This window comes from Sinocyclocheilus anshuiensis, unplaced genomic scaffold (assembly GCF_001515605.1).
Source record: "Sinocyclocheilus anshuiensis isolate Anshui unplaced genomic scaffold, SAMN03320099.WGS_v1.1 scaffold315, whole genome shotgun sequence".
Taxonomy (NCBI): Eukaryota; Metazoa; Chordata; class Actinopteri; order Cypriniformes; family Cyprinidae; genus Sinocyclocheilus; species Sinocyclocheilus anshuiensis.
The window spans coordinates 1,210,998-1,234,126 of NW_015548210.1; the positions used below are offsets into that span (position 1 = coordinate 1,210,998).

General features: G+C 35.0%; 5 protein-coding genes across 6 annotated transcripts; 3 read left to right on the top strand and 2 right to left on the bottom strand.

The window, feature by feature from the left end:
* The first annotated feature begins 163 nt into the window (after nucleotides 1-163).
* Nucleotides 164-5,384, top strand: LOC107653756 (pleckstrin homology domain-containing family B member 1-like). 2 transcript variants are annotated; one of them, XM_016440573.1, is made up of 6 exons: nucleotides 164-352; nucleotides 2,169-2,321; nucleotides 2,434-2,536; nucleotides 2,624-2,663; nucleotides 2,763-2,856; nucleotides 3,741-5,384. In XM_016440573.1, the coding sequence occupies exons 1-6, from the start codon at nucleotides 316-318 to the stop codon at nucleotides 3,875-3,877; spliced, it is 564 nt and encodes a 187-aa protein (XP_016296059.1). In that variant the 5' UTR covers nucleotides 164-315; the 3' UTR covers nucleotides 3,878-5,384. The 2 variants fall into 2 exon arrangements, with proteins under 2 accessions (XP_016296059.1, XP_016296060.1); XM_016440574.1 differs by having other exon boundaries at nucleotides 2,763-2,847.
* A 90-nt stretch (nucleotides 5,385-5,474) lies between these two features.
* rab6a (RAB6A, member RAS oncogene family) lies at nucleotides 5,475-12,609 on the bottom strand. The gene is made up of 8 exons (XM_016440571.1): nucleotides 12,344-12,609; nucleotides 9,809-9,867; nucleotides 9,614-9,667; nucleotides 8,478-8,595; nucleotides 7,568-7,679; nucleotides 6,708-6,801; nucleotides 6,224-6,290; nucleotides 5,475-6,062 (listed from the first exon to the last, which is right to left on the bottom strand). The coding sequence occupies exons 1-8, from the start codon at nucleotides 12,411-12,413 to the stop codon at nucleotides 5,998-6,000; spliced, it is 639 nt and encodes a 212-aa protein (XP_016296057.1). The 5' UTR covers nucleotides 12,414-12,609; the 3' UTR covers nucleotides 5,475-5,997.
* A 1,071-nt stretch (nucleotides 12,610-13,680) lies between these two features.
* On the top strand, nucleotides 13,681-15,424 carry LOC107653755 (39S ribosomal protein L48, mitochondrial-like). The gene is made up of 8 exons (XM_016440572.1): nucleotides 13,681-13,836; nucleotides 13,975-14,027; nucleotides 14,173-14,204; nucleotides 14,305-14,387; nucleotides 14,461-14,630; nucleotides 14,813-14,915; nucleotides 15,024-15,113; nucleotides 15,251-15,424. The coding sequence occupies exons 1-8, from the start codon at nucleotides 13,816-13,818 to the stop codon at nucleotides 15,326-15,328; spliced, it is 630 nt and encodes a 209-aa protein (XP_016296058.1). The 5' UTR covers nucleotides 13,681-13,815; the 3' UTR covers nucleotides 15,329-15,424.
* Nucleotides 15,425-15,955: 531 nt separating this feature from the next.
* Nucleotides 15,956-18,541, top strand: dnajb13 (DnaJ heat shock protein family (Hsp40) member B13). The gene is made up of 8 exons (XM_016440566.1): nucleotides 15,956-16,150; nucleotides 16,262-16,365; nucleotides 16,953-17,114; nucleotides 17,278-17,435; nucleotides 17,514-17,627; nucleotides 17,721-17,834; nucleotides 18,065-18,141; nucleotides 18,275-18,541. The coding sequence occupies exons 1-8, from the start codon at nucleotides 16,083-16,085 to the stop codon at nucleotides 18,459-18,461; spliced, it is 984 nt and encodes a 327-aa protein (XP_016296052.1). The 5' UTR covers nucleotides 15,956-16,082; the 3' UTR covers nucleotides 18,462-18,541.
* Nucleotides 18,542-18,561: 20 nt separating this feature from the next.
* Nucleotides 18,562-21,829, bottom strand: ucp2 (uncoupling protein 2). Its single transcript, XM_016440568.1, has 8 exons — nucleotides 21,718-21,829; nucleotides 21,458-21,592; nucleotides 20,853-21,074; nucleotides 20,293-20,506; nucleotides 20,002-20,196; nucleotides 19,150-19,251; nucleotides 18,888-19,068; nucleotides 18,562-18,791 (listed from the first exon to the last, which is right to left on the bottom strand). Exons 3-8 carry the CDS (start codon nucleotides 20,976-20,978, stop codon nucleotides 18,677-18,679), a joined length of 933 nt encoding a protein of 310 aa, XP_016296054.1. The 5' UTR covers nucleotides 20,979-21,074; nucleotides 21,458-21,592; nucleotides 21,718-21,829; the 3' UTR covers nucleotides 18,562-18,676.
* Nucleotides 21,830-23,129: the final 1,300 nt, after the last annotated feature.

The window sequence follows — 23,129 nt, forward strand, 5'->3', positions numbered from 1 at the left end:
TACAATAATACACAATAACATGAAGTAGAGATTGAGAAATACAGGAAAGGAAGAGAATATTCCACGTACAACCAGTACACACGGTGCCGTAATCTGAGATTACTGGTCAAGCGAAGCTTCACTTTGGCCTGTTTATAAAGGATTAGAGGAAGAGTCATTAAACTATTCCAGCACTACAAAACCCCCTCCGACTGCTGAGACGTCTTACAGTCACTGTCATCACTCACAAACAAAACTCAGCCGGCATATCAAACAAGCACCACACAACATTAGGAGTACAGTTGTTATTCCAGTGGCAGTTGACTGATCAGGCCCATGGCTCTGCTCAAATCTGGCTGGCTCTGGAGACAGAGTAAGTATACGATTCTTCATTTATATGCTTATATAAAGAGTCTTCTCAAGGTACCTCAGAAAAATAGAAGTAGTTGAAGTTGCAACAGAAGATTGAGGAAGAATTTGTATGTATATTAAAATAAATAGATAAAATATTATTATATATTATGTATTATTATTATTACAAAGACTTTTCCAGAAGGTTTGTCATGAAACTCAGGGCCTGACACTGTTTGCAGTAATCCTCTTACGGTCAGTGTTACAGTAGCCTACAGTACAGTATAGCTTTTAGTTATGGACTCCAGGTTGTTTTATGCTCACCTAGAGAGACTCCAAACAACACATTCATTTAAAAAATTATAAATCGATGCCGATGGGATTACATGTAAAAAAACTATTTGAACATTAAATCCTCTCCACAAAATAACTCCATGCCTTGCAAATAAGATGGTTGTTCGATTTTTGAACGTTTGGAATAGAATTCGGAATCAATGGAGTCGACTCCAGGAGACGATTCCTAGCTAATTTTCTCCATTCTTAAAATAAACAGTGGAATATTATTATTGATAGGATAAATGACAAGCAGTGTTGGGGGTAACGCATTACAAGTAACGCGAGTTGCGTAATCAGATTACTTTTTTCATGTAACTAGTAAAGCAACGCATTACTTTTTAATTTACAAGAGAATATCTGAGTTACTTTTCAAATAAGTAACGCAAGTTACTTTTTTTTCCAATTTATTGATTGACAGCTCTCCTGTCCCCATGTTGAGAGAAATCAGATGTTACTATAGTTCTAAAATAAATATGAATATGCATTAATTCATCTCACTCACAAAAAAAAACACAGATTCAGTATTCCTCAAAATTAATAAAAATAATGCAACTCACAATATGACGCAAACCTGCAATGATTAAATGTTAAACAACACAAATATCCTTTATGTATTTAATCCCATTCTATTAACCAATGTCTTTGCTTCTGACCTTCGATGATGCAGTTCAACCATACTAATAAGCAAAAATTAGACAAACATTTGTGTGTTTTTTTTTTATTGCTGAAGTGTGTTGAAATGTCTTCTTCTGCATTCTACTGTACGGACGTAAATTTACTTTCCCTTCAGAATGAGGCTTATTCATTTCACTTTTGGTGTGAAAAGGCTTTTATATTTGCCAAAAATATAACTTTTTTTATTTTAAAAACAAACAAGCAAGCCCTGTCCAGATTTTAAAAGTAACGCAAAAGTAACGTAAATAATTACTTTCCATAACAAGTAACTAAGTAACGTACTTAGTTACTTTTTTATGGAGTAACGCGATATTGTAATGCATTACTTTTAAAAGTAACTTTCCCCAACACTGATAACAAGTGACCAATAAATATAGGTCTATTCTTCGTTAGCGCACACACAGTCTGTGTCTTCGGGAAGTCTGAGTTGACAATGCTGCTAAATGTGGTGGAAGCCGCATACCTCTGAAAGGAATAAACTATGACTAATAAACTAATAAACGACTCAGTGGTATTGAACGGATATGTTGATTGAGTGATTCAGTGTTTCATTCCTAATACTCGTAATATGCTGTTTCACCTTAATGCTGTAGCATACAGAAGCTACTGTAGCTACTTTTGAATAAGTCAATGAACGAATCTGAACGTAATCAAAAGATTCTGTTCGCTGGAATTCGAATCCCGACTCGTGGACCTTTCCCGACCCCACCCCTATCGTAATAAAGGCAAAAAAACGCCAAAATAAATCTTTAAAAAAGACTATGGAAATGGAGACAGATAATAATAATATTGATTTTTATTATTATTTTATTATTTTTTATTCACAGCTTCAGTCCTCAAACGCTGGAAGCTGAACTGGTGTGACCTGTGGATAGATGGGAGCTTTGTTTTTTACAAAACTGAATCCAGAAGAGACTATGAGGCCAAAGTGAATCTGAAGGCCACCTGTGTGAATGTGAAATCTGGACTGGAGTGTCCAAGTAGGAAGAAACTTTTTCAACCTTTCAATTGTATTTGGTCATGTAGAAAGTGCATGTGCATGGTATGAAAATACTTGAACACTGTTTTAACAGATAGTGTCTTTGTGAGCAGATGTATGTCCACCTGAGAGTCACCCCCGAGAGAATCTGCTGGTTGTTTTCCTGAGGGATGGTAACATGCTGATCCTGTGTGCCAACAGTGAAGATGAAGCACTGTAAGTCTTGACCTTTGACATTTTACTTAACATATGAAGCCTCACTCACTTTCCTCTCAAATTTATTTCCCTTCTGTCACTTTTCAAGGCCTGGAAACTCACACTCATGAAGGCAAAAAGAAATCCTGTGAGTGTTTTCCTTGGCATGCAGAATGGTTTTCTCTGTTTATTAATTTGTAATTTATTTAATATTTTACTCGATTTACATTTCTTTTCACTCTCATAGGTTCTCACATACAATCCTTATGACGATACATACCAGACCATTCCAATTAACAGTCATAATGCGGTTTACATCATGCCAAGTACAGGTAGTGGAGGTAATTATACAAACACATCATTCATTCTGTAGAAAGCACACAGAAAGGGAACACATTTTACAGCTACTAAAAAAAAAGAAAATGAAAGGAATAGTTCACCTAAAATTGTACATTTCCTGAAAATGTTCTTACCCTCAGGTCATACAATATGTAGATGAGTTTGTTTCTTCATCAAAACAGACTTAAAGAAATTTAGCATTATATCACTTGCTCACCAATGGATCCTTTGAAGTGAATGGATCCAATGACAGTCCACTCCAAACAGCTGATAAAAACATCACAATAATCCACACGACTCCAGTCACCAGAAGTGAAAAGCCACATGTTTGTAAGAAACAAATCTGTCATTAAGATTAACATAACTTCAAACCGTTGCTTCCGTCTAAATGTGTCCTCTCTCCGTAAATTTGCTTTCTCCAGTCAAAAAGTCATCTTGTCTGAATCAGAAGAGAAATATGCACAAAATGTTAATCGATGGACAGGCGTCATGTGGATTACTTGTGGATTAATGTGATGTTCTTATCAGTTTGGACTCATTCTGACGGCACCCATTCACTGCAGAGGATCCATTGGTAAGCAAGTAACGCAATGCTAAATTTCTCCAAATCTGTTCAGATGAAGAAACAAACTCATTTACATCCTGGATGTCCTGAGGGTGAGTAAATTGTCAGCAAATTTTCAGTTTTGGGTGAACTATTGTTTTAAGAAATTGTGTTGAAATGTAAATATTTCATTTTAAATGTAACAATTTATTGCCACTTTGAAATTCAATTGTAACTGCTTGATTTTCAGTGGTCTTATTGGTTCCCTCTGTAGAATCTTTTCATAAACAAAGAAACATTTAACCAGGGATGTACCTCTAATCCTGATGTGCTTCCCTGCAGGGACTCAGCATGTCTGGGTACACAGAGACTCTTATGATGACAGTTTCAGAGAGCAGATTGCGTTGGGCCTCCTGGCTGGAATGGCTGCAGGTGCAGCGATGCGTTCACTTCTATGGATGCCCTTCTGGTTCTGCTGAGGACCGGTCAGATAGCAGGATGATCACTGGAAAGAGTGAGAGAACAGACTGGAAGAGCCATCCATAAACCTCAGCCATAGCAAATGATCTTGTTCCTGCATATATGTAAATATGAGAAGAGCTGCAGCTGATTTAAACTGGTCAATCAGTGTGCAAAGGAGGGATTATTTTTTCATTGTTTACAGTCTAAAGAAAACAGTCCACTTTTAGCTGCTCAAATTTATCAGGACAGGATTTAGCAACAGATTTTTCTGTAGAATATCAATATACAGTATATATAAAACGGCATAATTCTGCACACAGCTAAATAATGATTGCTTTTGCTATGATTCTGCTCTGTGTATAATGTACATGTAAAGCTTTGCAAACAAGTTCAGGATTTTGTCGATTATTATGCTATTTTTCTCAGACACAAGTTCTCCTATCATTATTTATAAATAGCTCACTAAACACTCAAGCCCTGAATTTATTCTTTTCCATTGCATGAGGTTTGGGAGTGATCATCAGACCACTGAATGCTCTTCAAATATGATGATCTTGAAAAATCTTCTTCCAAGAGAATATGATGCTGAAGTAACAAACAAAAGCTGAATATATTGATCAAGCCTTAGAAATACATCAATAATGAAGGCAGGATTATGAAATCAGTTCTCATGACTGACCAGTAGAGGCAGGCAGAGTAGCATTTGCATTTGGCCTGTTTATGCACTACTATGCTACCTTGCAAGTATAGTTATTATAAACATTATATTGTTGTACAAAACTTAGGTTAAAATAAAATGCTGATATTACATATAATCATATAAGATGGCATTTCATTTTTTCGTGTTTACAATCAAAACTACTAATGTCCTGATTAACAAAGTTATACATTATCCATAAAAAAAACAAAACACTGTTGCTAAATACAAGATTTTATTAGGGACATCTCAAGATGCTGATCAATTTTAGCAGTGCAAATAATGAGCATTGGTGTCAAGCAGTGTCGCCAGATGAAACTGGTTAAAATCCATTTGAAATGTATGAGACCGTTTCAAGAAAACAACCAAACAAAATACACAAAATGCACTATATCTTAAAAACGTTTAGATCAGTCTGGGGACAAACTCATCACTGTACATTTAACAAAAAACAAACGTGGCAGGTGCTTTGGGCCAGAATGTCTAAACGTCTCAGTCTACAAATTATGAAAAATCAAACAAACAAATACATTACAAATAAATATTAGGGTTCACGGTTGATTCAACAAATCAAAACAAACCATTTCTAGTGTGTCATTACAATAAATCAAACTTTACAATGCTAATAAAAAACAAACAAACCAGTGGAAGCCCAATAAAACAAACCATCAAAGGCAACGTCTGCATATTATCCGTTAAACTGGATCTGATACTTCCCTTAATATACATAATATTTCTTTATAATAACTGCATTTCTCTTTCTTTGACTAAGCTATTGGCTTTCTAATGCTCAAAATAAGAAATGGCATCTGAGGAAAAAAAAAAGACGCAATGCTTGAGTCGACTGAGCTAAAAGCAGCACTTGTTCCTCCCAAATTCAAAAAACATTTGTTTTTACACTTTCCTTTCTTCCTTATGAAGAAGAGACATTAGCAACGTCACAGACGTAACGTCTCGTAGCCACATACGATGAAATCTAGACTTGAATATTTCCAAAAACACTCGCAAACATTTCATCAAATGCAAGTCCTCGCGTATTCAAATCTGGATATCCTTCTCACATCAGTTCTGTAATTTCATTTATTTATATCGTTTTGTTCCTATTCACATCATTATTACAGTAATATAAGTATTATTTCACATAAAATGGAACATGGACAAAAACAACACTTTATAAAATGTTTTGAGAGTGAAAAACAAAAACACCAAAAAAAAAGGTGTACGATTAACAGAAACAATAGAAAAGCAACAGCACACACATCTACATTGTGCTTTTGAATTTAAAGTCATCGGAGTGGGTCAGGGGGGACGTGGGTGACGGGCAAGTAGTGTTCTACTCCCTCCAGGTGGGCGGAGCTTCTGCGGAATATCCTGAGAGATGCTGTGAGTGCGACTAAGAGTGACAATAAGAGACGCGGCACAGAAATGTCGACTGAATCCTCAGCATGAACAGCCGCCTTCGCTGACCGGCTGCTCTGGCGGCTTTTCCAATTTTATGTCGATCACTGAAGGAAAAAAGAATTAAGGAAAAACACGATGTTTTGTAGTCTGTTTACACTGCAACACATACAGATGGACAATCAAGCACTAAAACAAGCAATTGCAAGTGTGAAAAGCCCAATTATATATGTAAATATATGCATATATTTGTATTTGTGTAGGATACTGTCCTCTCTGCTCTTGTCTTGTGTGCTCTCCATACCAGGAAGAGCTGCTGCTACACGCCGGAAAAGCTAGACGAGACAAACACAAGCCCTGTTATTAAACTCTCGCACCAGGATCAGGAAAAAAACAAGCAGTGTGTGGGTGTATTTGAGATGGTTTGCATTCAGAAAAGTTGAATATTTAATCATCTGAATAAAGATGACTTCTGAAGACATTGATATGAGAGAAATGTACAGTAATGCTGTTTTTGAATAAAAACAGTTTTTAATATATCATTTAATGCAGAGTGTGTCAAATTGTCAAAGCACATATTTCTACTGTTGATTCAAGTGAAATCTCAAGTCTCACTCACCTGTTTGACATATGTACAGTAATGCTGTTTTTGAATAAAAGCAGTTTTTAATATATCATTTAATGCAGAGTGTCAAATTGTCAAAGCACATATTTCTACTGTTGATTCAAGTGAAATCTCAAGTCTCACTCACCTGTTTGACATTGTATCCAGCTTTAGCACTAGTCTCAATAAACATTACATTCAGTTCTTTGGCTTTCCTCTCCCCTTCCTCAATAGAAACTTGCCTGAAATTATCCCCAAAAAACATGTAATTAATATTTCCCTACTGCTGATATTTTGCTATTTTGAGCAGATTAAGAGAGTATTAGTATTACTTTGGGTCATTCAAAAAAAAAAAAAACATTTTTGTCAAATACATTTCTGTTACTTTAGTAAATTGTATGTAATATTGCATAAAATACAATTTAATTTCAGCAATTTTGTGCATACACATTATCTTAACCAAAGGTTTGGGGTCTGTAAGATTTTGTGTTTTTGAAATTAGTCTCTTATTCTCAACAATGCTACATTATTTGATCAAAAATAGAGTAAAAACAGTAATATTGTGAAATATTATTACAATTTAAATCACTGTTTTCCATATTGATATATTTCAAAATGTAATTAATTCCTGCGACAGCAAAGCTGAATTTTCAGCATAATTTCTCCAGTCTTCAGTGTCACATGATCATTCAGAAATCATTCTAATATGCTGAATTGCTGTTCAAGAAACATTTATTATTATCAATGTTGAAAACAACATTTTTGCAGAAACCATGATGCATTTGTTTAGGATTCTCTAATGAATAAATTCAAAAGGAATGTAATTTATTTGAAATAGAAATCTTTTGCAACATTCTAAATGTCTTTACTGAAACTTCTGATCAATTTAATGCACCCTTGCTGAATAAAAGTATTAATTTGAAAAAATAATATACCGGTTGAACACCATTTAATAGCAGTGTAACAAACCATGGCATATTGTTTGTAAACGCAACTATTTAAACATACCTTTTATCTGCAAGGTCTGTTTTGTTTCCCACCAGCATGATTATGACATCACTTCCCCTTTCCGTTCTGACATCATCGATCCATTTGGTGGTCTGCTGGAACGAGTTGACATCTGTCGGGGGTATTTCAGAAACAATGGGTTAATATCATCAGGGGGAATCCCAGGATCATAACCAGGGAGACAACTCACAGACAGAAAAAAAACACCAGGATAAAATAAGAGGAAAGAAAGGAGGAAGTTCTAAAGCTGGAAGTGTCTCTGTGCTCATGAATCTGTCACAGGAACTTGGTCTGCAGAAAGAGTTAATCGGAAAAAGACAAATCATCCCTCATCTACATCAACTAGATGTCATCAGTCTGTAAAATGGTGAATGAATGCATATTCTTTTTTATAAATAATTAAAATATTTTTTAGATGAACAAAAACTTAAGAAAACCACATTTAACAAAACATATTTTTAGCAAATATAAAAATGCATTGCTAAAAAGAATGGTTTAAAAAACAATGGATAGACTAGTGAAAATGTTAGTAGGAACTTACTGTTGAGTGCTGAGGGTGTAGAATTAACTTCTGACCACAGCTGCCAAAAATGTACTATCTATTCTTTTTAGAAAAAGATATAATTTCTGTCTTTATGAAAATGGTATTACATAGCTGCTTTTTATTTTTTTTATTAGCAGTTACAAGTGACACACAGATCTGTTAACCTTTAAATGTAAACATATACAAAAAGATGTGTTCTCAGTTTTTAACACTGAATTGCAATTGCAAAACAAAAAACAAGTCATAAAAAGAAGACAGAGAATTAAATCACAAAAACAAATGATGTGTAAGAGAAAAAGAGAGTGCGTTGAGATGACAGACAGCTTTCCTCTTCCTTAAGTTCTCCGGCTGAGGATCCACACTCACTTGTGATGTCATAGACTACCACGGCAACCGTAGAGTCCCGGATATAGCTGGGAATCAGACTGCGGAAGCGGCTACGGAAACGCTCCTGTCCCGCTGTGTCCCAAAGCTGCAGCCTGATCTGTGTGAATGGAAAACAAACAAAAGAAAAAGGAGGAGAATAAAGGAAAAAAGGGGGAAAAAGAAACATTCAAAGGGAAAATAATAGGAGTGGAATGAAATGTAAGGAATAAGAAAAAGCAAAGTGGACTGAAAAGACTTCTCAAGTTGGGCTAGGGAATGGATTAAGGTTAAGGGTTAAGTTGTGAGTCTTCGGATGGGCTCATGTTAGTATGGGTTAGGGTTGGGTTATGTTATCAAGACTGCAGATCTTCAGAGTAAAACCTTCCCACTCAAAAAGAACAATTCTTTACAGGAGGAAACATACACATGTAAACAAATAAGAGACACACCAGGGGAAAGAGGCACAGGAGTTTCTCACGGTGCAGTTTATGTTGGGTTTTTACAGACACATCACAATATAAATGTTCAAATTCATGTTCAACAAAGAAAATAAAAATACAAGGGCTTCACAAGGCGAAAAATGTGATGTAGAATTAATTTCATGCATAATGCAATTAAAATATGTCATAAGAAGAACCAAACATTAATGCGTCAAATCAATTTAAAATTATTTTCTATAATAATAGGAATAGTTAACTACAAGTACAGTAGACTAGATTTAAAGTAGAATGCATTACAATCATTGTTTATTTATTTACTCATTTAATCATTTATTTAACACCATATCAGCAGCAAAGTTCATGGTCAACTCTTGTTTTATAAATTAAAATGATCATAATACTAATATAATTTAAAGAAAATTAACACAATGTAACAGCATGGTTTTTACAACAGTATAAAAAAAATAGCAATTTGATTAAAATCAATGTTAACTGACTTTAAAATGTTCAATGTAAACCATAAATCCCTCAGTCATCATCAATCAATACTTAGCATCCCAGACATTTACACACTGGTAAAAGTATTATACAAGACTAATATTTTCATGCATTTAGTACATTTAAAATGTACTTTACATTTACATTTAAAAGGCATGTGCATTTACTGTTAGAACAAAAAAAAACCATTTTACTTACTGTTCTGTCCTCAAGATACATTGTTTTCGACAAGAAATCGATTCCTATTGTGGCCTGAAAATTAAAAGCAAGGAAACGAAACTTTAAGGACAAAATACACTACTTCATGCATCTGATAAGAAACATCCAAACAACTCAAAGAACATCAGAACATTGTGTAAAGTTGCAGAATGAGTCTGAAAAATATTCACTCACCTGGTAGGTATTATCGAAACTGTCATACATAAATCTGGTAATTAAAGATGTCTTTCCCACTGCAAAATCAAATGAAAAATTAACTGGTTACTATCAAAACATTACATATCTTTATTACATCCTCGTGAAGCTGTGACCTGTATGCCAACTTTTATTCAGAGACATTTCTGCATCAATGATCATCATTTTTAATGCCAATAAATTTTCCTAGAAGGAAAAGATCCATCCAGGGACACAATTTAAATGTCTATTTCATGAGTATCCATCCTTTGAGACACCTAATATTTGATGTTGTCATGCTAATAGATTTCACTCCAAAATCACAGCTTTAAAAAAACTGACTGAAGCAAATGTCTGCATGAATGCATAAATCTGTCCACATTCATTTCAGATTCACATCAGAATCTTCTCACATGAATGAAACACACAGGATAAAATAGATTGAAAAACTGCATGTGACATGAACACATGCATCAGTATCTATGCAAATATATGCAAACAGTTTGAATATTTGCAATGTTTATTTACTACTCAAATTTTTAGAAATCCAAAAAAGCTATTTTTACACATCTAGTCTAACTAAAGTTTAAAAAAAAATAATGCCACATGATCTTTGTTTATGCTGTATACTGATTTACATCTGGCGTACTGTTGAATTCTGGGAGCAGTGATTTTTTCACTAGCACGAATTCAAAGAGATTGACAGGCCACCTGTGTTTGGTCCAGATATCTCAGAAAGGAGAATGGATCTTCATACCGAGAAATGAAGTGGTATCTATTAGTCAGTGCTGGTGTTTTTAAATCACACTCAAGTTCTCCTAACATTTGAAACCTGAGTGTTCAATAGTTAGATAGTTAGTCAAACATGTGAATATCATGTTCAAACAGGAGACAGACAAAAATATACTGTGAAAAGAAGTTCAAGACCAGACTTTACATGCAGTAACATAGCCGGTATTTACGGTTTTGGCTGATGTATGAAGGCTTCAAAACACAAGTGGGTTTTGTTTTGGCTGATGTATGAAGGCTTCAAAACACAAGTGGGTTTTTGATAGGTTTCACTATATTTGTGAGCAAATTATCAAAAGTATAACCAAATATGTACACACATTCCAGCACACACTTCTATTTAGATATATCAGATATTTGGCACACAAAAGGTCAGATTATATTATACTACAAATAATACATCATATATATATATATATATATATATAATCTGGTAATCAATGATGTCTTTCCCACTGCAAAATTAAATAAAGAATTAACTAGTAACTATCAACATTACATATCTTTATTACATTCTTGTGAAGTTGTGACCTGTATGCCAATTTTTTTTTCCAGAGACATTTCTACATCAATGATCATCACTTTTATTGCCAAAACATTTTCCTAGAAGGAAAAGATCCAACCAGTTACACAAATTAAATGTCCATTTCATGTAAATCCATCCTTTGAGACACCTAACATTTGAAACTGACATGCTAACAGATTTCATTTCAGAAGCATAACTTTAAAAACAAAACAAACAAAAAAAAGACTAAAGAACAGGTCTGCATGAATGCATAAATCTGTCCACATTAATTTCAGAGTCACATCAGATTCTTCTCACATGACTGAAACATGCAGGGTAATTGCTATAGATTAACCGAAAAACCACATGTGAAATAAACACATGCATCAGTGTCTATGTAAATATATGCAAACAGTTTGAACATTTGCGATTTTTTTTACTATTCAAATGTTTAGACATCCAGGAAAAGTCCAAGCTATTTTTACACGTTTAGTCTTATTAAAGTTTAAAAAAATAATGCCACGTGATCTTTGTTTATTCTTTATACTGACAGCTAATTTACAAAGAACCCAGTCCTGATGTACTGTTGAATTCTGGAACCAGTGATTTTTTTTCACTAGCACGAAATGAGATTGACAGGCCACATGTGTCAGGGCCAGATATCTCAGAAAGAGGAATGGATCCTCATACTGACACTTCAATGGTATCTATTAGTAAGTGTTGGCGTTTATATCTTATGAAGACACACAAGTTCTCCTGAGCTTTGAAATGCGAGTGTTCAACAGTTAGAAGATCCAACAAATTTCAGCATGTCAGCAAACCACAGGGTCAAAGATGTGAATATCATGTTTACACAGGAGACAGACAACAATATGCTATGAAAAGAATATGACATGCAGTTCAAGACCAGGCTTTATGGTAACAGCCGATATTTACGGGATTTCAATGAAAAACCTTGGCTGATTTATGATAGTTAAGACTTCAAAATGTAATCACAAGTTGTTTTTTGACATGTTTCAGTACAATTGTAAGCATATTATCAAAGGTATTGCCAAATATGTACACACATTCCAACACACGCACGCACGCACGCACGCACGCAGACACACACACGTTGCAATATAATAAATTAATTCAAGATACACACGTTCACTTATAATGTTACATGCACACACAGATAAGAGTCACATATACAAACAAAGAAAAAGAGACAGGACCAGTAGGTTCGGTTCGACACTCACCGCTCTGTTCTCCCAGAAACACCAGCTTGAATTTGCGGAGCGGGTTGCCGAAATCTCCTGTTGCAGACATGCTGCCGGTTCCGCTGGGCCAAACGTGCGTGTGAATGTGTTGTTATAACTATTAAAATGCTCTAAACAAGAAAATAAAGCCTCTACTATCCCTGTTCCTCTAATTCGGTTCGATTTGAGACTCTCAGCCACATATACAGGCCCAGTTCTACGCTGCAACCTAACTTGACACTCTCACAGAGGCGTGATTGACAGCTCAGCTCAGCCTATAGAATTTGAGAGAAAACAAAGACATGCGTCCAATCAACACGTCGTTCTTGTCAAATTAATAACACAGTAGTGGATAATTAATTAGGTCGCAATGAAACTATTCAGATATTATCTCAATACCATTAGTCATGTAATTTATTATTTATTGTTATGTATTATCTATTTATTAATATATTATTTATTTATTAATTTAGTTATTATTATTTTGAGCATTTCATGTGATGTCTTTTCGCAATGAAACTATTCAGATATTATCTCAATACCATTAGTCATATAATTTATTATTTATTGTTATTTATTATCTATTTATTAATATATTATTTATTTATTAATTTAGTTATTATTATTTTGAGCATTTCATGTGATGTCTTTTCTTTATAACATGTCAATTGAACAGGCTCGCTGAACTGTTTAATTCGCATCCATATTCAAATGTGATCTATGTTTTTGAGTTCTTAAAACGTATTTGCTTGTGAAAATTAAATTGTTGTTTGTGTATGTACTGGACTGAGCCAGCGGAATGTTGTCTATATATGGAAACGAGGCGGGACGCCAAACAGGTTAGATTGAGCTTTGCAAGTGCCACGTCACGTTCCTAGCGTCACTGCCCTGCATCATCGCGTTCCGTTAACCCTTGAACTGTGCAAAGTGGGAGTTTGCCAGGATTTAATTACTCTGTCGCTGCCAATTTTAAGATATAATACAATTATATGCAAATACAAGATAAATTACACTAATGCTTGATTTCTCTGTTAGAGGTTATTTATGATTATTTCAAGTACCTAGTGTAGAATAGGTTAATATTAGGACAATTTTGTGAATTCTGTTTTTCCAATTAATATTTCAACATTAATTTTTTCCTAAGCACAGTAATAACATAAAATGCTAAAACAAATAAAACTGATTTTAATCGCAAACTATGTGACGCTCAAACATGCAGATGATAGTATTCTTAAAGTAGTACTGGAGTTATTTAATAAGATATGGATAGAGGGGAGGATACCAAGATCATGGAAACATGTTCTGCTCCAGCAGGCGGCAGCAATGCGCCGAACGAGCGTTAATTCACCTGCTGAAATCCGTGTAGAAGATCGGGCGCATATTGAGTACATGCGCCTCTCAGAGTAATATTTACGAGTTTTGGCTACTTATCTATAAACTTTACCGCTGAATTAAAATATTAGCGTGAAACAATGAACACTTTACTGAACAAGGTGCAGTATTTAGTTGTTGATGTTTTGCAGTGGTATATGCCATGGTCGTAGAGGAAGAGCAGATATGAGTGTTATATTTTTTTAAGTTTACTGTGTTTACAATCATTTTTTTTTGTTTGTGCAATTCTTTTGTTTCAGGTTTTATTGTTACAGAACACACGGGTGCTGGTGTGTGCAGCATCATCGATTCAGTAAGTGTAATTTTATTGTTAGATAGATAGATATAATGTAGCCTATCTATCTATCTATCTATCTATCTATCTATCTATCTATCTGCATGTATATTAAGGTGATGTTTTACAATTAATCAGTGTTAATTCATCTCTAATGTCACAGAAGTCAAATGTTAACTACACAGATGCCTTTGGGTAAGAGAATCTGTTGTTATATGTTTAATTTTCATATATGCGTGTGTGTACAAGTATAGGTAACTGACAGTAATCAAGTGATGTTTTTGTGTCTAAACAGGTGTATTACTGACTAACAGACAGTATAGATCAATGCCCACACATGGTATTGGAAAATACAGACATCTTCTTCCAAAAACATTGGTAAGACCTAATGTTTTTCCATTATCTGTATAAATGTTTTTACTGCCAGTTCTTCTAAATTAATTCTATTCAGCCAAAGAAGAAGAAGGACAGAGTTCAGGCGAAGCAGATCAAAGCGGCGGCGGCAACAGAGTTTGGTGTGTTTAATGTGTGTGTTTCCGGTTATGACATGACTCTAGTGGAACATTATTCTCAGTACATCCACAGTCTCTGCAATCATTTGGACATCAAAGTCGATGAAAGGTGGGACAGAGAGAGATTTTTTCCTAACATATTTAGGAAATCCCTATGCACAAAACCAAGACATTTTCTTAAAATCTTGTATTTTTAATTAATTTATCATTTTTATTAATCAATTTAATTTTACATCCTATTAATTATTATTAGGTAGTGGTGAAATGAATGATCTCATTTATGTTTGAAAGCTATGCCCTGCCTACAAAAAGCACAGAGGTCATGGTGATGCAGGAGCAAGGCACTAAGATGTATGTAGATGAAGTCCTGAAAACTCATGAGCGTGTTGTTCAGGTGAATGCTTTGAGTTTGTGTTTGGTCATATGAATTAATTGTATGATTGAATGTAATTGATATAGGGGTCCTGTAGCTATAACAGATTTATTGGTGGTGTGTTTTTAGATCAGTGAAATGAAGGTAACACTTTTTCCCATATTTATGGACGTTGTTCTGAAGAACCAGCCTGAGGGGGTGCGATTCTGTGTAAAGCAGGTCAGAAAATTACACCTTACACTTATTGACACTGTTTTTATATTTATTTTAAATCTGTCTGGCTGCATTTGACACTTCTATAAACTTTTATGGTAATTGTTAGGCTTAATTAGTTTTTTTGGTTGTTTTTTTTCCAGCACATGGAAACAGATTTTCAAGCCCGGTTCAAGACAAGACCTGAGCTTGAGGGACTTCTTGCAAAAATTAATAATTAATAAATAATTTTGAAATGTTTTTCATGTAAAATAAGAAGTGTCAGACAGTTTTCTACCTCATGTGTGCTGTAATGAATTTGTGAAGCAGTAAACTACCCCATGAATGTTTTCCATATTTAGTAATTGTTGTCTTCTTTTGAATGCAGTAACAGTAATTTGAGGAGTGTTTAAACTAGTGCTGTCAAACGATTAATCACGATTAATCTCATCCAAAATAAAAGCTTTTGTTTACATAATATGTGTGTGTACTGTGTATATTTATTATGTATATATAAAAACACACATACAGTATATAATTTGAAAATATTTACATGTATATATTTATATTAATAGAATTTGTATTATATAAACATAACATATTTTTCTTAAATATATACATGCATGTGTTTGTTTTCATATATATATATATATATATAATAAATATGCACAGTACACACACACATTATGTGAACAAATACTTTTATTTTGGATGCGATAAATCGCGATTAATCGTTTGACCGCACTAGTTTAAATTCATCCTCTCTGTCACTGTGCTGTATCACATCACTGTTGTTGGCAGTATCACAATATTCCGAAATGTTATAAAAGACCGCATTTCCCAGAGTTCCAGGCTCCGTATCCATAGCAACCATTTTGACAACAGTAAACTAACTTAACAGAAAGAGCTCAATGTTCATTCCTACTTAGGAAATTCGGGTTTGCATTTGTGCATCAATACGGTTAAAGTGTAAAGATTGAGTTAAATAAATAGGCCATGGGAAGAAACTATTACGCTGTTTTGGAAATAAACTGCAACGCCACTGATGCTGACATAAAGAAGGCGTAAGTTACTATTTGTTTGGTTTCTAAGTAGTATTATGTGTATACACTTCATTCAAAGCAGAAAACAATATGGTTTATTGTCATTTTGAGGACGTTTTATTTTTGTATCAGCTACCGGCGACTCGCGCTGAAGCATCACCCGCGCAGCAGCAGCCACGCGCGCGCCGCAGAGCGCTTCACTCTGCTCGCGGAGGCGTTTGACGTGCTGAGCGACCGTAAGTTCACAAGACAAATTATAGAATACAAACCTAAAATAAAATACACAAAACAACCCCACAACAGCACTTGAATATGCGACACAGCGTTACAATATTTACTATAAACGGTTTGATATTACAACGGCAATGTTTCCCAACATTTTTGGTTCCTAGTCCTAGAACGTTCTGGCAAAGTTAGTTTATGGTTATAAAAATAAAACCTAACATATCTGTTAGAGAACGTTGTGTATAAGTTCTTATTGTTGTCACATAAAAGTTTGTGTTATAAAAAGAATGTTAGAACGTTAAGATTTGGTTCCCCAAAACAACCAAATGGAACCGAAAAGGGGAACATTCCGCATTTGCCGGGATGGTATTCTTGGAGGTACCATGTAAATATTTTTCGTAATTCATTATTTATTTTTCATATATACTTGGATTAAAGCAGCAAAGTAGGCCTATTACTATCTCATACTATCACTGTACCATGGTATTAAAGAAAACAGCACCCAGACAGACCTACAAATGTCACACAGTACACAGTTCAGCCCTCAGTTTTTTCCTGGTAAGCTGGTCATTATGTTTCTGTTTTTTATCCAATGCAGCACGTAAAAAGGCCACGTATGATAAGTTTGGAGAGGAGGGTTTAAAAGGAGGGATCCCGTCTGAGCTGGGAGTGAACGGCGCCTGGTCATCAGGATATGTGTACCATGGAAATGTAGATGAAACATTCAGACAGTTTTTTGGAGGAGATAATCCTTTTGCAGGTTAGGATGAAAAAGCTGTATTGCTGTTTCTTCAATGAATGAGCTTCTTGTATCATTTCATGAATGTAGATTTCAAAAGACAGTCTGGTGCAATTAAGTCTTAAATTAATAATGTCCGGGTGTTTTGAAGAATCCCAGCTCTTATTAGTAATATGTGTCATAGATTTTTTCACCAGTGATGGCAGTGAGGACAACACAGCTCTTAAGAGCTTGCGTGGACAAAAAGAAAAGCTACAGGACCCACCAATAGAGAGAGACCTTCACCTCGCCTTGGAGGACCTTTATTATGGATGCACTAAAAAAATTAAGATATCCCGTAGGGTAAATTCTGCATGCAGGTGTACAAATACCATAATTTGGACTCATGAGAAATTAATTTCAGAGATGTGTTTGATATAGGTCATGAATGAAGATGGACACACATCCAGCATCAGGGACAAAATTTTAACCTTCACTGTAAAAGCAGGATGGAATGAAGGGACGCGGATCACGTTTCCAAAAGAGGGAGACCAGGCATGGCCGAACACATTTATCATCACAATTTTATTTCATTGTGTTTTTAAATTGATCCTAGTCATCTCAGAATGTAAGTTTTTTTCTCCACAGGGACCAAACAACATCCCAGCAGATATTGTTTTTGTCATACGCCAAAAGCATCATCCACGCTTTGTTCGCCAAAGTGATGATCTGTACTACACCGCACATATTTCTCTTGAGAAGGTAAAAAGAAAGTTTTCAACACAAGCAAAAATATATTTCATGTAGATAAATAGATTTATGACCACACATATTTTCCTTTAGTTTTTATGCTGAATATGTGAGAGTTTTCAATCAGACCAACGTGACTTTAAAAATTACCAGCTCCACTTTAAAAGCCACCACTTGAATTGAATCAACATTATATTTTAGTTTAGTATGATTTTGAATATATATTTGTGGCAACTCTGCAGGCTTTGACTGGTTTCTCAATAGAAGTTGAGACACTAGATGGCAGACTTCTCAACATCCCCATCAATGACATTGTGCAGTGAGTAACCATTTCCTTCTCTCTTTGACATACATTGGTCAAATAACAGACAAATAAGCAAGTTTAATGTTATTCAGCAAAACTTTGTGGTTTTCTTAAAGGAAAATTTCATATTAATTTCTTTATATTATAGCCCTCAGTACACCAAAATTGTGACCGGGGAGGGAATGCCACTAGCCAACAACCAGTCCAAGAGAGGGGACCTGATCATTCGCTTCATTACACAATTCCCAGAGAAGCTCTCGCCTGAAAAGAAACAGCTTCTAAAACAAGCTCTCATCCAAACTCATTCAGGCATCTTAAAGTCCTTTCAGTCATAACTAGAAACATTAAAGGAATTAAAACTTCGACTCAAAATACGAGAGTTTGAAATTGGTGTTAAGAGCCTCATTTTTTGGCACAAGACAGACAAGAATAGAGTAAAAGTCAAAATCAAGTTTTTAATAGACATGTAAACAGTTCTTACAGAAAACCTAAAAACATCAAGAGATAGTCAGAACCACATCAGCAAAGCTCAACTAACTGCATTCGCTGCTTAAAGGGGAGTGGCCCAGTTATGGCGTGCTGCCATCAGGGCCCGTTTCAGCTGTTCATAGGTGACAAACATAACCACATTCCAGGAGCCCAGCCTCAGGAACGATGGCATGAATCTAAAAACAACAAAAAAAAACAAAACAAACAAATGTCACTTCAACATTCATCCTCAAATCACTACAGTAAAGCTATAGTGGGTAAAGAGAGCTGACCCCTTGTAAAAAGCCTTTGGTCCCTCTTTAGTCAGCATGGCTACAGCACAGTTGAGGGCACTGCTGTACTGGCCCGGGGCGGAGTTCATGTATCTTGTCTTCACAACATCAACAGGAGAAGCAATAACTGTAGTGCAGAAACCAGCTCCAAATGCAGATGTGAAGTGGCAGGGAAGATCATCTGTGAAGAAAAACAGCTATAAATATTTCTGTCACGGTCTGACACTTAAGTTTGCAATCATTTTTTGCAGTCTCATCTTACCAGTCATCAGCGATGATTTTAGAAGTGCATCTTTGAGAAGATCATAGGTCACCAGCTCAGTGCAGTTTACAATGGCATTGCGCGTGATGTTTGGGCCAGTTCCTAAAAAAAGGAGAGAATGATAATAATAATGACATTTATTATTATTATTATTATTATTATTATTATTATTATTATTATTATTATTATTATTAATAATTGGTATTAAAATATAATAATAATAATAATAATACATACATTATAAATTATTATTAAAATATATTTAGTATTATAAGCCAACATTAATAAATTATTAACTAATAACCAATTAAAAAGTTTTTTTTTTTTAAGTTGTTTAATTATAATAAACTAAATAGATTTAAAATAAATAAGTTAATATAATAATAATAATAAAATAATAATAATAATAATAATAATAAAACATATTATTATTATATTAAAATATTTGGTTTAATATAAACTAATTACATTTTTTGTAATAAATAGGAATTGTTATTAATATAATAAATTATTAATATAGTTTATAATAAAGTAAATTCTAATAATACTAATACAATAAATAAACCTTTTAATTTAGAATATAAACTAAATAAATAGTTTATTAATTTATTATTATTATTATTATTATTATTATTATTATTATTATTATTATTATTATTATTATTATTATTATTATTATTATTATTATTATTATTATTATTATTATTATTATTATTATTATTATTATTATTATTATTATTATTATTATTATTATTATTATTATTATTATTATTATATAAGAATCAAATAATTACAATGGATTTCATTAAATATTATTATTACTATTATAGACCTAAGTTGGCCCAGGCTCACCTTTCCACAAACCACGAAACCCCTCTTCCTTTGCAATGGTCCGATATGCATCCATAGTACCATGGTAGCGTTTATTGGCCCCGGCGCTGATCTGAGCCTGAAATCGTACCTTCACCACATCGGTGGGTTGGGCCACAGCCACGGCCATGGCTCCAGTCGTACAGCCAGCCATCAGCCGACTGCCAATCCCGACGTCTAAGGAAAACGATGCATTGAATGGCATGAATATGAAAGGTCTTGCATTACAAATGGTTTCCAATCATCCCTGCATACAAGCATTTGGCAACTTACGATCTGAGCCTTTGGTGTAGAACTGCTTGACGGAATCATAGAGGCCAATGCGTACAGAGGCAAAGCTCATCTGACGCTGCAGTCCCGCAACCAGCCCGCTGTAGAGACTGCGCGGCCCCTCGACACGCACCATGGTGCTGATCGTGCCAAACACTCCACGATATTTCACCGGACCATGGCCCGTGTTCACAGGACTTTTGGTCTCCCCCTGAATCTGTACAGAACAAAAGGTGGATGGAGAAACTTTACAGAATCACAGGGGAGGGAAGCAGCATCTTCAGGTTAAAAGGGTCCATAGAGATCCTGGGTCAGCAAGGACAATCATCAAGGCCTGGACCTGCTTGCGTTGCTAGTGTAAAGAGAAATAGATAAAGCTGATGTCAGTATGGGTTTGACTTTAAACATTCCACCTGAAATCAAAGGTTAGTTTTTGTTAATGCAAGTTGATCTGGGTCAAGTCGTCACTGTTGTCTCCAGACTCAACCGCTGGCTCAGCTGTCACACAAGCAAAAATTTGTCATATAAACAAAGTACTCAAATTCCACACAACAAAGACTCACCTGAAGTCTAACTTTTGCGGTGTCCAGTGGAAATGTGAAGAGGTCTGCAATGCAGGCTGCAGTTCCTGCACCAATAAACTTCACAGTGGCTGTAGGAGGCACATCACCAGCTCTGAATCCAACCATGTTTAGTTGCAGTTGAAATCACAGGAACGTAAAGGTGAAATGGAATGCGTTGAAAACCAATGAAGTGAACACAAGATAGGTGAACTCCACCCTAACCTGGATTAGGAGGACACATAATGATTACTTTCTTTTGAAGCTTATGGTATGCATTTAATGCCTTATTTTATTATGCAAATTTAAGTCATTTGGGGTGGGACAATTTAAATGCAATGTAAATGTAAAGGCTCTGTACGGTCAACAGACAAAAACGGAACATCATGTTCTCTCTAACGTGCTAATCTATACGCTGACGTCACATCCTGTTTACATCTGGTGCCGCTTTGTTGGCTTTCTACCACACAAAGGAGCTTTAATACAGGAAGTGCGGATACACACAAAATGCGAGATTATGTAATGCTGGCATAATATTACATCAACTGTATTAACCTTATTGATTAAAACAAGTGAATAAACGTTTTTACGAAACTTTTTGTACCAACCGGTTTGGATGAGAACTTCAAGATTCTCTGAAAGTATCTCTCTGGTTGAAATGACTTGCAACTTGAATTTTGTTCCCGCGTTCTTCCATATGGAAACGTTTAGAACCCGTACAAATCAAAAACATACTCCAAAGTCTGCAAGACAATCATATTTCCGTGTTACATACAGCTCTGCATCACTTTAACTCATTCAACAAAATAACTTAAAAAGTAACGGAGAAAGTCTATTATTTCATGTCATGTAAGGTCACAATACTCACCCTAAACAAAAATGTATAAAGTGTCTGCGAAGAAAAGTGTTTACTAGCGAAAAATAACTTCCTCGGAACGCAAACAGTTAAAACCCGCAGGTGCTCTTTTCTGTTCTGAACGCTGCAGCGAGCCTTTTAAACACCTTCGAGGGCGTCACGTGACACACGTATACACACGTGACTCGTCATTCAGCGCATAAATTAACGCCTCTGCCTGACTTCACTGATAAAACCTAAAACCCGTTCTCCAAAGCTCAGCTTTCATTGTTTTCGGTTTATGTTAAAAAGTGCAGGTAAATGCTGCAACGTTCACACACTACAAAAAAAAAAAAAACACTTGAGGTTGCTATGAGGTTTCGAGTCAAAATACTATTGCACAATTGTGTATTTTCTCTTGTTCAAACTTGTTGAATATTAGAAGTAATAGAGGTCTGGTGTTGTTTTGTATTTCAGAATTATTCACTCTTTAAAATAATTTGAACGGCAGGTTCTATTGTGACAACTTACCCTATGTAATGACAACATGCCAATACTTTAAGGTAGCCTATGTGCTTATACACATATGAAATTGACTTGATCAAAAACAAATCTATCTTTATACATTTGAGAAAAGTGTGACAACTAGCCCCAGTCTCCCCTATTTGACCGAAATGCTGCGCCACTCTGAATGTGTACAGGCTATGTGTAGTTGCACATATATTTTTCATAAAACAGGACTTTCAGTTCTCCTTCTTTTAAAGACACATCCCCAGGATTTTTTCACATGGATTGATATTTGATGCAAAATATGTTGTTGCAGAAGCTGTTTTTAGTATTAGTCAAGGAATTCATCGTATTACATTTATAGCTGCGTTTTTTATCGAAAAGAACCAAAAGCATACATTAACTGAACTTCCCTTCACCATATCAAGCAGACAGAGCTGCTGCTATTTAAGTTTCACATAGATATGTTAACACAGACCTGTATTAGACAAGGTACAACTTCAAGGCAAAAAAGCTAACTGTGTTAAAAACACATGGGTTAAAAACACAGTGACACACATGCTTCATGAACTGCACACTGCTGCTTATTATTGTGTGACTCTCAAGTAATTGTAAGGGTCACGTGTGCACAACAGTCTTCAGGGAGCATCAGGCATCTCTTCTATCACACTTCCTCGGTATCCTGAAACATGTGAGTGCTTTTTGTCATGCACACTTCAAAGATTTGCATTTGTCTTAATGTTAATTTGGCACATTCAATTCACAGCTTTGTTCTAACGAAGATTTTGTTTGTCTTTTATTAGGTCAGCATGAGAGCAGTTTGAAGCCACTTTCTGGTCCTTTGTCATGTGAAAGCCATTTGTATTAAAGTTACCCTCTGGGTGTCAGGCTCTCAGTTGATTTGATCATTGATTGATTAAAAGACTCTCGGCTTTAGG

What these genes read in the sequence shown, in the direction of transcription:
- LOC107653756 (XM_016440573.1), top strand. Translation starts at nt 316, where the DNA reads ATGGCTCTGCTCAAATCTGGCTGGCTCTGGAGACAGA. An exon ending in ATCTGGACTGGAGTGTCCAA is followed by an intron (nt 2,322 to 2,433) that starts GTAGGAAGAAAC and finishes CTTTGTGAGCAG; the next exon opens with ATGTATGTCCACCTGAGAGT. An exon ending in GCCAAGTACAGGTAGTGGAG is followed by an intron (nt 2,857 to 3,740) that starts GTAATTATACAA and finishes GCTTCCCTGCAG; the next exon opens with GGACTCAGCATGTCTGGGTA.
- rab6a (XM_016440571.1), bottom strand. Translation starts at nt 12,413, where the DNA reads ATGTCTGCAACAGGAGATTTCGGCAACCCGCTCCGCAAATTCAAGCTG. An exon ending in TGTATCTTGAGGACAGAACA is followed by an intron (nt 8,596 to 9,613) that starts GTAAGTAAAATG and finishes CCATTCACACAG; the next exon opens with ATCAGGCTGCAGCTTTGGGA. An exon ending in GGTAGTCTATGACATCACAA is followed by an intron (nt 7,680 to 8,477) that starts GTGAGTGTGGAT and finishes TACCCCCGACAG; the next exon opens with ATGTCAACTCGTTCCAGCAG.
- LOC107653755 (XM_016440572.1), top strand. Translation starts at nt 13,816, where the DNA reads ATGAACACTTTACTGAACAAG. An exon ending in TGAACACTTTACTGAACAAG is followed by an intron (nt 13,837 to 13,974) that starts GTGCAGTATTTA and finishes CTTTTGTTTCAG; the next exon opens with GTTTTATTGTTACAGAACAC. An exon ending in TGTGCAGCATCATCGATTCA is followed by an intron (nt 14,028 to 14,172) that starts GTAAGTGTAATT and finishes CTAATGTCACAG; the next exon opens with AAGTCAAATGTTAACTACAC.
- dnajb13 (XM_016440566.1), top strand. Translation starts at nt 16,083, where the DNA reads ATGGGAAGAAACTATTACGCTGTTTTGGAAATAAACTGCAACGCCACT. An exon ending in GATGCTGACATAAAGAAGGC is followed by an intron (nt 16,151 to 16,261) that starts GTAAGTTACTAT and finishes TTTTTGTATCAG; the next exon opens with CTACCGGCGACTCGCGCTGA. An exon ending in CCCATCAATGACATTGTGCA is followed by an intron (nt 18,142 to 18,274) that starts GTGAGTAACCAT and finishes TTTATATTATAG; the next exon opens with CCCTCAGTACACCAAAATTG.
- ucp2 (XM_016440568.1), bottom strand. Translation starts at nt 20,978, where the DNA reads ATGGTTGGATTCAGAGCTGGTGATGTGCCTCCTACAGCCACTGTGAAG. An exon ending in CCGCAAAAGTTAGACTTCAG is followed by an intron (nt 20,507 to 20,852) that starts GTGAGTCTTTGT and finishes TGTTCTGTACAG; the next exon opens with ATTCAGGGGGAGACCAAAAG. An exon ending in CCAAAGGCTTTTTACAAGGG is followed by an intron (nt 18,792 to 18,887) that starts GTCAGCTCTCTT and finishes TGTTGTTTTTAG; the next exon opens with ATTCATGCCATCGTTCCTGA.